The following is an 11,751-nucleotide window of genomic DNA, read 5'->3' on the forward strand; positions in this document are numbered from 1 at the left end:
TCTCCACAATAGTGACGATGACACACCGGATCATTCTTGTTTAAGTAAATCAAAACAAGTAAGAAAACTGAATATCATGTCTGTCATTATATTTATCAACAATTCTTTTTGTGTAACAGGTTGACATTATTTTAACAGATTGTCTTTAAGCGCTCACTAAGAAAATCTGGAGCCATTAAAGAACTTCAACCCTCACAAGTTATCATTTAAGACTACTTTATCCACCCTTTTATCTAAAAATAAATAAATCAGTGTTTAAACATCACTTGAGTCTTGCTTTGGGAAAACAGTACCTAATGCATGTGCTTAACCCATTTATGCCTAGCGTCCTGAAAAAAGGACTTTGCAAACAGCGTAGACCCAGATGAGGCGCTGCATAATGCGGCGTCTCATCTGGGTCTGCGCTGTTTGCTTAAAGGAATTTTTGTAAGAAATATTCTAAATATAGAAATAGGTATACCAGACATCCCTAATTTTAGAAATAAATTGATCCAACTTAGAAGGATGGGAGAGTCCACTAGGCATAAATGGGTTAAAGTGATGTCCCAGATTAGCCAGAGCAGTTTGCACAGGCTATATAATTATGGACAACATTTTCTGCTTAATGAAGAAAGTCTCTTCTTAATGAATATCCTGTTAAGGTGGAAAGGTGGAAAAATCGAATTTGATTAGCCTGTGGGAACTGCACAGGCTAATCTGGGACTACACTTGACACACATGCTTAAAGCCCCGTTTTCACAGAACAAGGGTCAATTTTATTGCTAATTTCAACAGGAATCTGATAAATGCATTTCTGTCCTGACCTACAATGCAAACTCATGAAGTCAATTATTTGTAAAGGCACATCAATTCATGTCAGCGCACTGAAGAGATTATTTTTACACTTTGTAGTACTTGAAAACCGGAAACGCAATGGTTGCCATGAAAACCTTTTTATCTTGAAGGAGTGTTTAAATAAAGGAGCGTGACATGTGAAACTACCATGAGTCATTTAGATTGAGCCCACAATTTATGCAAATGTATTAACGACGGTGACTGAAACATTATTAAGTAAATGTGTGATTAACTTGATAATATTATGTTCAAAATTGTACTGGTACATCCAGTTATGTCTAAAAAGTATGTCCAAATAATGGCAAAAAGATTGAAGTAATAATGTGAGGCAACCCAAACATGTATACATATATTTAGTCATCAAGTGAAGGAAATGGACAAATGACACTGGAAACTGTACTGATAAATCACATCAATTCAAATGAAAAAAGATTATGCTAAGTAATTGCTTGATGCGATGTTAGCAAGTATTTGAAACTGCTTAGTCAAGTGCAACATTGGAATGATGTGGAAAAGTGATGACCTTAACTTTATACAGCTAATACTTATTTAAAAGGAGGTGATAAATAATTGCTGGATATAATACATTGTATTTGTTTGTAGAAAAGGATGAAGCATACTAAATTACATTTCCATATTTTTTCCATAATTATTTAAATCAACAAAATTGATCATTAAATGCTTTGACATGATTATGAGTTGATACACTGAAGGCAGAGTTGATCCTTTTTGTCTTATTGGTGTTGCTTGTACTAAAACGTTGACTGGCAGTGAATAGCTTATCCAAACTGACGGACACATGATGCAGATGTAGTTTCATTTACTTGTATTTTAGACGTTATGATAACTTACAGCTGATTTGCCATGCAAGTAACTTTTTGAATCCTTACATGAGGTATTGATGAATTTCTGAAGCATGCTCTAAGTGTCTTTATCTAAACCGAACTTCGATCTGTTGAAACAAACAAGGAGCACAAGGGATTTTTAAAGATAAACCCACGTGAAGGCCTTCCGTATGCTGTGTTATGCAATGGCGCCAAATTGAAGAGGACTGCTCTATCTTACTTTTGGGGTCATAGCCCCAGTGATTGAACTATTTTAGTGATTGCAGAGGCACATGCCTCTTTTAAGATTAGGCTGACTGGATTCTTTGATAAGGTATGAATGTCACTTGGGAAATTATTTTTTTTTAATTAAACTTACGAAAAATTCGGAATTCAGTGATCATGAATTAAACTGTGGAGTATTAGTACAGTGAAAGCACAGAGATTTTTTTGGTTGATTTACACATAAATGTGAGTATTATTTGTATTTTTACATGAATTTGCTAGTAATTTTTCAAAATTAGATATGATAGATGCATTTAATTATGTTCTGGTAGATATCATGATTTCTGTTGTGTTTTGTTATATTTTTTTGGGTGGGATAAAAACACTTTTTTTTGTTTTTTTCATCAGCAAGAAGAGCAGATAGTATGTAACCAGAATGTTCATTTTATACGATGTATTTATGTACCGGTATATATACTTACATTATGTATATATGAAGAAACATTTTTACGAAATTCGTTGTTCTTTTCAGTATTAATTTTGAAAGAGAATTCAACCATGAAATGCCAGGTGCTGATGGTCGTTTTGCTCATTGCCTTTGTCTCATGTAGGTTGTTATCTGTATTATTTTACATTATAATGTGAGCATGTTACAGTCATGTTTACTGTATATTAAATGTGGGTATTCTACTGTGACATTTTACTGAAATCTTGTGAGCACTGTCTTAACTTTCCAATGAAAGTCGCCATTTTTTTAGTGTGCTTACATTTTCAGAACAACTCTACAAAGTTGGCGAAACGTCAACCTTTTATATCATGCTTTCAATTTTGCAACATTATTGTAGTGTTCCTGTTAAGCATGAATACATAATGAAAACAAAAGGAGAACCCTATTTAAAAAAATGAAAACTAGACATTATTTAACATGTCTGTTAAGAAGAAATATTGAAAACCATATTACAATACCTGGACTCGTGGTCCGCAGATAAGATTATTTCGTCTGCCAATAATGTCTTCAATCTATCAAAAAAAGTCATATGGGTTTTCTGCATTGATATTAAAGTGATTTTTAAAGCTCACATGAGCACATCATTACACATTTAAATATGTTATGGTGATACACTTAGATGTAAAATGAATGTGTTAATTTGTATTATAATGTTTGTGTTTTATAACTTCAAAAAACTTGAAGAATACAATTTTACAGGTGAAGCAACTACAAATTGCACTTCCAACACAACAGGTAAAGACGCTACTTTTAACTTATACAGTTTATTGTCATTTAATTATTCACAATTACCTTTATGTCATAGCTTGACCATACTATAATAAAACTATAAAGATGCAGAATGAAATTATGCAACTCACATATCATTACAATACAATAATACTATACACGCGTCCATATAGAGCAACGATATCTCCACATTCACTTCTGTCTGAAAACTCCACTTATTTCAAGCACAAGGTGTTAACGGCCACATCTGAGCTCATAATTGACCTTTTAGGTAATGAGAAAGTATAAAGTCTCCTCATGGTGGCCATTGCTGCAAGTTATTTTTTAAATTGCGTGTTGAACGACAAAGTTACAGTTCAAACAATTTGGCTTTTGCTTGGATGAACATTCAAGACCAGTTTTTAAGGTCCTTCTGCGCCTGATGCATATGATAGTGGTAACCGGATTGCTTCTAGGAACGGGAATTGAACACTGGTCGCCTAGGTGAGAAGCGCGTGTACCAATCACTGGGATAATCGGACATCCCACTGGCACAGATGGACAGTGCGACTAATATATGCCCCTTTTTTCAAAGGGAGGTGGGAACAAAGGGGGTACATATGGAAGTAATAGTTAAAGATCTCAGTTAAGAGTTGATACAGTTGATTTGGGCAGATTTGAGTACACCATGTAACAAAATGGTATAGACCTAAAAATTGACGAGCAAGAGTTACGGTTCTTGTGCAGAGCATTACCCGGCAATAAGATCTACCGACTAATGGAATATTGAAGAAAGATTTATGGTCCTTGTGCATTGAACATTCCCTTAATGAGATTAAACTACCTATATAGAAGTTAAATCATCTACAAAGTCTATTTACATCATGCTCCTGGGTAGGAAACTGACAATATCTCACCTCTTACAAAACTGACCTTATCCGATTGGCTAAGAACGGTCACGTACCCATGGTGTATTTTTCATACACCCCGAGTAATCGAGTATTCGGTTGAGATATAATCGTCACACAGATATAAACTGACATTGTATGGGAACAACGCCCTCAGTAATTTCATACCATACGTGATCGTTTTTTGCTGAAACAATAATCTCTATACAACTAAAATCGTATGTTTGAATATGTAATAAAAAAATGGGTGCATATTTCCGCTATTGTAGATTGTGGAACGACCGCTGCTCCTCCGAACGCAACAGTTGCATACCCTAACTGTACAGTGTTTGAATCCATTGCAAATGTCACGTGTAACGACGGGTACAGGCTAGTCGGGAGAAACAATAGCGATGTTTTCGAAAACATTCAGTGTCAGAGTAACGGCACGTGGAATGCATCAATAGGATGCACGCCAAAAGGTAAGACTAGGCATCGTGTTGTAAGTTAGAGAAACAGAGTGTCTGCATGTTACTAATTAAAACAGTCTTTCTAACGCCTTATCGTGTATTCTATTGCCGATTTATTTTCTCTTTTTGTTTACGATCCTGCTTTATCTACACATAAATATGTATACAAGTGTAAGCATGATGTTCGTTTATGATTTTCAAACATAAACCGAGATTCTAAATGAGGGTATTCGTGTTATCGTGAAAAAGTTTTAAAATATTGACTAGCAAATGCCACACAAACATTAACCAAAAAACAAGTCTTGAACACAATTGTACCAAAATTGATATACTGCGTCCTTTATCTGAATGTAAAAATATGTCCGTCTGTCTGACTGTCTGTGTGTATATCGATTATTATCTAGCTATCTATGTTTCTGTTTGTTGGTCTGCATGTCACTCTGCCTGTCTGCCTGTCTATTATTTTATTGCTTGAACAATTATCTCTTAACAACTTACATCGTATGTTTGAATGTAATAAATGAAAATGGCTGCATATTTCCGGTTTTGTAGATTGTGGAGCGATCGCTGCTCAGAACACAACAGTTGCATACCTTAACGGTACAGTGTTTGAATCCATTGCAAATGTCACGTGTAACGACGGGTACAGGCTAGTCGGGAGTAACAACAAAAGCGATGTTTTCGAATACATTCAGTGTCAGAGTAACGGCATGTGGAATGCATTAAGAAGATGCGAGCCAAAAGGTAAGACAAGGCATCGTGTTGTAAGTTAGAGAAACAAAATGTATGCATGCTACTATTTAATACCTTCTATTATTCGCCTTATTAAGTATTCCCTTTCCGATTTATTTTCTCGTTTTGTAAACGATCGTGAATGACCTGAATGACTGCGATGCGTCCTTAATCCGAATATGAAAATCTGTCTCTTTGTCAGTCTCACTTTCTGTCTGTACAACAAAGTCTCCTCATGGTTGTCATTTGGGTAAATTATTTTTGAAATTGCTTGATGAATGACAAGGTAACTATTCAATTAATCGTTTTTTGGGGATGGAGATTCAACACTTGCACAGAGGGACAGTGCGACTCATATACCTTCTTTAATGAGAAGTGGAGAATACAAATAAACAAATATAAATAACTCTTAAAATATGGATGCAATAGTCAACTATCTCAGTTTAAGATGTTACCTCTTTCAATGTTTGAGATATGTCAAGACAAAATAAAAAATAAAAAATTAACACAATGGTATGGCTCTAAAAAAATAGCAAGAGTTATCTTTATTTTCGCAGTGCACAGCAATTTCAATTATATATACAAGTCGACGCATTTTCAACTTCTGGCGGCTCTGGTTAACCATATAAACATTGTTATGCACCTAGCCTATCTATGCAGCAGTACTAAACGGTATAATGTTTCTTGTTTGAGTGTAAACTATAAGTCGAAAATTATTTACCCTTGTTTGGAATTTACATTATTTTAAGATAACGTTGTATAAGAACGATATTATATTGCATCTGCAAGTCATTCAGCTTTGAGAAACCTATACGAAAACAAAGATAGAGATGATATTTGTCTTTAGATTAAATAAAAAAATAATAAAAGTTCTGATCCTGTTATCTATGCTGTTCATGTATTTATTGTAAAAACATAACGAAAAAAAACCCACTTAAATCATGCGTTAATACATATTATGCTTAAATGTTTTTTATGTAATACAATAATATGTTTTTCTTTCTGCGTTTTGAATGGCAGACCAAGTTATGTAAAATATAATATCAGTCATTTACAGGAGAGAGCAATGTTATCAATGTTGTTTAAATATGTGGTATCAAAATGAATAGATACTTCGGTTTAACTAACATACGTATATATATGCATTGTTGAAGCGATCATGTTCATTGGTTTCTCAGAGAGCTATATCTAGATACGTATTACACAATATCTTGATAAAATGAGATTGTTGTGCCTTTTTTTTACAAATTAAAAAATTGACTTTTTTTCAATCAACAATCAAGAAAAACAGTTAAAATATATTTCGGAAATAAACTATCGTTAGCAAATTCAAATATATCGAGGACTTTCAATTGTAATGATACTTAAGATTAAAATGCATTTTAATAACAATTTTACATGATAACTGCCGATAACGTTGTGCTATATTGCATTATTATTGTGATATTTTATGATGTGGTTAAACAACCTACAAACAATACCACTGCAGAGAACATCATTTCTACTTCGACACCAAGCAATTCTTCAATGACAGAGCTTTCATCATCCCCATCAACTTTAGGTATTATACATATTTGATTATAACTTTAACATTTGTATTGCAATTTTGTAAAGAATCCAGCTTTATTTTCTTTCACAGAAATAAATATGTTATGTATCTTTAAAATGTGTATACTTAATTAGCTATAAATCATTTAATTCCTTACATTGTATGTGCAACTTGTATTATTTGTTTTCCAATTAATCTTCATGCAAAGTAAATGCCAATGTAGATTTAAAATACAACATTTATTTTAAAACAATGCGCTGGATATCTCAAGTTTAAGTGAAAATTTAAACATGAAGGCTATGTTCCTCTTCACTTAAGAATTTCTACAATTCTAATGCTTGCAAACAACCAATCAAAATGTTGTTTATGTTCTACGCATAGTAATATGGGTGTATCAAATTAAATCTACTAAGAACTGAAAACCCTCACAGTATTTGTAGAAATATATGATTTAAATTTGCAAAGGTGGAACAACTACACCAAATGTAACTTCCGAAGCGAATGTTTCTACCACAAATTCAACAAGTGAACGTTCCACAACAAACATATCTGGTTTAGGCAAATGAAGCTAGTTGTTAATAGCATTATATCTTTTTCACTCTGATTTAGATTTATTAATTAATCACCCATCTGCTTAGTTTACTAGTAATATTATAATTCATTTTAAATAAAAAGTTTAATTGTGCTCGTTTATAAGTGTTCAAATGTTAACTTAGTTCATGCGTTAATACATATTATGTTTGAATTTTTATGTAATATAATTATATGTTTTTCTTTCTCCGTTTTGAATGCCAGACCAAGTTATGTAAAAAAAATATAAGTCATTTACACGAAAGAGCAATTTTATCAATGTTGTTAAAATATGCGGTATCAAAATGTATAGATAGTTCGGTTTAACTAACATAAATATATATATGTATTGATGAATCAATACTGTGCAAGCATCGTTTTCTAGAGAGCTATATCTAGATGCGAGATCTCAAAATATAATGTTTAAATGGGACTTTTGTGATATTTTGCTCAACTCATGATATGCCAATGGAGACCAACATTAGTACATTACTACATTAGTACATATAAAAATCATCGAATATTTATGTTAATTTGGAATATACCCGGTAATATCAATCTTGTTTAATGTCGTATTTAAAAAAAAATTTACTATGCAGTAGATACATGCATATAATATTGACTCCTTTCTTTCTCCCAAAATCCCCATATGTATTTTTTTATTTTATTTTTATTTTCCGAAACAATGCGTACTTGTCGATGCGTGCTTGCGCAGATATTTAAATTACTTTTTCAAAACACAATCAAAACAAGGCTGTTATAAAAAAATGTGGTGTATGTATTCTTATGTGAAACCCCTTACCAATTGAAAATTGCACTCCGTCTTTATTGCCATGTATACCCTTTAAACGTTTTATGACATAAAAAACAATAATCATGATGCAGATAAATGTTATGATTTTGTGTTAAACATTCTCCAGACCATGACCTCTGGTAAACAAAAGGTTGTGCATATTTAGACTGATTAACAAAGGAAGGTATTGACAGAGAGATAAAGTAAACCTGTAGCTGAAGTTTTGTAGCAAACAAAAAAAAACAACATGAATGTTTTGTGTAAGAAAATCACCAAAATTATGTCCATGATAAGATTGATGTTTTATTTTAAATTCACAAATTACCGTGTTTGTACAACTTTCAGCAGCAAGCACGCAGGAACCATTTGGAAACTCCACAGCCAATGGACAGGATGGATCAAACAGAACTGTAGCAGCAACAACGAAAACATGGGACCAAAGTATTACATAACTCTTTCTTACTTTATAGTGTTCGTCTATCCGCCACTTGTGCAGTGTTACTGGCAATAAAGTTTGGCTAATATGCAAAAATATATACAGTTAGGGAATGAATGGAAAGGTTGTTAAAAGAAAACCTCCTGAAACTCATAGGTTAGAAGCACAGAGCATTGGTTTGTTTAAGTGTTTTCTTCTTACTTTAAGTATTTAAACAATGTAAAATATTACAGATTTTTCTTAGTAAATGCATTTATTTAATAGCAAATAACTGTGAACAAGTCCCTTTAAATAGAACATAATATTGTGCTGCTTTGGAGGATTTGTAGATATGAGAAGTCAAAGCCTTAAGAAGTTGTAATTAAGAACTGTTCATAAAATTATCGAAGTTCTCAATACCTTGTAATGACTATATTTTTCATGTTCTTGACTGCTTTCTTGACAGATGGATGTTCAAGACTAGAAGCCGTTTGGTTCGTGATAGCCATACTGTTGCCAGTAGCGACCACCAACTTCTGAACAATGTCTGTAAGGTACAGCGTCTTAATTTAATTGTATGCTATATAAAGTAAGTATGTTCTTTTCTTATGTGATCAATGTTGTTTTATTACTCTCAAACATGTACACTGCTATATATACTAGTATCATAAGCATGTGCCTCATGAAACGAATGTAAGTAAGTATTATTATTATTATTTCAAATTTTTATGAGTAGACCTATAATATGTGTACTACAATATATATATGATATATGGTTGTAATTAATTAGTTCCATTTTAATATTACAAGATCACTTGTTATCACCTGATCAAGCTGCACTAATACAATGTACCATGTTTGACCTTTAGTGTGACCTTGACCTTTGCCCAATTATCACAGGACTTGAGCTTGACACGTCTTCTCCAAATAGTTAACATTTATGGTAAATTATTTTTAACATTGCTAATGAATTACAATTTACCAGAAAAAAACAGTACAATACCCACTTTGGACATTTGACCTATACATTCTGCTGTGACATTTCAGTATGAGATATGTAGATATGTAATGTAGTCGACATGCAATCTGCACCTGGCAAACAGTTGTGGTAAGTTATTTAAAAAAGTGCATGGTTAATTCTGACAAAGCTGAATACTGCTTATAGTTGATCTTTGCTCCAATAAGTATGACCGTTACTATGAAGCTCGGTTCAAACACGCTGTTTCTACATGGTAAAAGTATCTGTTGAGTTAATTTTTAATTGAATGAGAATTGAGATACAATTACAAATTACAATTTGAACCTAACCTTTATGGTGACCTTTACATGACCTTTGCCTAAGGGAGTCGTAAATATTTTATGTATTTTTTTTTAAATTGCACATTGATGTTAAAATCTTTTCACGCTATTTTATGTGCAGATTTAATCTTTGACCTCTAAGTATGACCTTGACAATGACAAAGTAGCAGTCTCGACAAGCTATATATGCCCAAATTAAACTTTAAGTATGACATTTAACATTGGGGTAGGAAGGTGAGTTTTACACGTAACACAATGTCTATTGAGGGTAGGGTACGTTATTTTGAAATTGCATGATGAATGACAGGTACAGTCGGCCGTCGTTATGTACTCATGCACATACACTCAACCGCTGTCACTGCTATAGTAAGCTTTCCGAAACAGGGATTCAAATGAAATACATACACGATTTTCATACAGTTCCTTGTTTGTGTTCAAAAGAAATATTATATTTATATTTATTGTAATCAACAACCAATGTTATTATCCGAATATAAGCCCTTGCTGCTTTCATCTTTTGTTTCTTTGAATTAATATTATGAAATATTTTGCCACATTGTCTTTTTCAGGCACAGACATCAATCACAGCTGATTATATGATGTTCATTTTGTCAGATGCTTCATTTGCTATGCTGCTTAGCTGTTCATTTTTTTGATAACTTCTTGTGTGCATTAGTAAACGAATGTATTCCCCCAAATGTATCAAAACCATTCAAAGTTTTCTGAAAGTGCTTCGATTCCTATAAAATAAACTGCTGCTTTATAGATTGTAATAATTATGTTTATGTTTGAACGCGCTAGGCGCCAAACAAAAAATACAAATGTATGATTACTATAATTACCCCCAACGTATCATAGAATTTTGCGTTTATATCTGTATTAATAAATCTTTATTTTTGTAATTTTGTTCACAAAATTGAATGAACTATTTCGGCATTTTTTTAAATTTTCATTTGAGGACTGGGTCTTTATTTTTTACACATCTTTAATTCAAAGAAATTTCAAATTACATGGAACACCAATGGTTCTAAGACATGAATCACCATTGCAATATAATTGACATTAGCTTTGGTCTATGATTGTTGAAAGACCATGTGTTCGTGTTTACATATTAATCTCGAAAAACAAGAGGGCCAGTATAAATACCTGAGGGTTGTATCGTGCAGCATTGTGAGTGCGGTGTGTCGAACTCAATTGGCGACAAGAAAACCAAAGTCCGTTAAGTTACATAGTAGCTTATCCTGTTATTTTAAACGCATAGATTAAAAATAAGGCTGCAAACTACACATTGAATGAATATCTCATTAAAAAGAAATGTTAAAGGTAAGATGACTTGTAACCCAACCCACAAATATGACATTGCTGAAACATACAACTTTTTACGCCCCATGTTCATTAAGAGTTCAAGTTTATATATTTATCAGAGATTTTTTTCGCTATTTGTATTAATATAATTTCATTAATTTAATAAGTTTCGCCATAATTCAGAATTAAATAAAGGAAATAAAATTTCACAAATTTCTTATCGTTATTATATATCACAGGTTATCAGATTTACATTTATTAGAATGTTCGAACTTAAAGAATGTAAACAAGGATGATTTAAAGTTAAAAAGCACGGATACAATGCCGCCAACAACTTTTAATTAAGCCTGATAATTGTTCATACAAAACCCATAGTAATATTTCCTGCACATACAGTGACACTGTCAAGAAATTTAATAATAAATACAATGTCACTGACGATTTTTAAAAAATGTGTGCATTTCGTAGAGCTCGAAAAAGACTTTTTTGACATTATAAAAGCTCCGTTCACGTTTACGAAGTATCCATTTTCCTTGACGTGAGTTATATTATTCTTAATCATCAAACCATTCGGAAGAGTATTTTGGGGTTACAATATACAATCTTTTTTTAAAGAAAGGAAAAGTTGCTGA

At 32.5% G+C, this 11,751-nt stretch overlaps 1 protein-coding gene across 8 annotated transcripts; it reads left to right on the forward strand.

The window, feature by feature from the left end:
- The first annotated feature begins 982 nt into the window (after positions 1 to 982).
- Positions 983 to 11,335, forward strand: LOC127855748 (sushi, von Willebrand factor type A, EGF and pentraxin domain-containing protein 1-like). 8 transcript variants are annotated; one of them, XM_052391546.1, is made up of 9 exons: positions 983 to 1,992; positions 2,416 to 2,490; positions 3,091 to 3,127; positions 4,269 to 4,468; positions 5,009 to 5,200; positions 6,678 to 6,749; positions 8,446 to 8,541; positions 8,982 to 9,064; positions 10,384 to 11,335. In XM_052391546.1, the coding sequence occupies exons 2-8, from the start codon at positions 2,442 to 2,444 to the stop codon at positions 9,053 to 9,055; spliced, it is 720 nt and encodes a 239-aa protein (XP_052247506.1). In that variant the 5' UTR covers positions 983 to 1,992; positions 2,416 to 2,441; the 3' UTR covers positions 9,056 to 9,064; positions 10,384 to 11,335. The 8 variants fall into 8 exon arrangements, with proteins under 8 accessions (XP_052247506.1, XP_052247507.1, XP_052247505.1 ...); XM_052391547.1 differs by having other exon boundaries at positions 984 to 1,992; positions 8,449 to 8,541; positions 8,982 to 9,069; XM_052391545.1 differs by having other exon boundaries at positions 984 to 1,992; positions 6,678 to 6,743; positions 8,440 to 8,541; positions 8,982 to 9,069.
- The last annotated feature ends 416 nt before the right edge of the window (positions 11,336 to 11,751 follow it).

The sequence above is a fragment of the Dreissena polymorpha genome, chromosome 13 (genome assembly GCF_020536995.1).
Source record: "Dreissena polymorpha isolate Duluth1 chromosome 13, UMN_Dpol_1.0, whole genome shotgun sequence".
Taxonomy (NCBI): Eukaryota; Metazoa; Mollusca; class Bivalvia; order Myida; family Dreissenidae; genus Dreissena; species Dreissena polymorpha.

Coding starts and splice junctions, on each gene's coding strand:
- LOC127855748 (XM_052391546.1), top strand. CDS start 2,442: ATGAAATGCCAGGTGCTGATGGTCGTTTTGCTCATTGCCTTTGTCTCA. Junction 3,128..4,268: donor TGCACTTCCAACACAACAGG/TAAAGACGCTAC, acceptor GCATATTTCCGC/TATTGTAGATTGTGGAACGA. Junction 4,469..5,008: donor AATAGGATGCACGCCAAAAG/GTAAGACTAGGC, acceptor CCGGTTTTGTAG/ATTGTGGAGCGATCGCTGCT.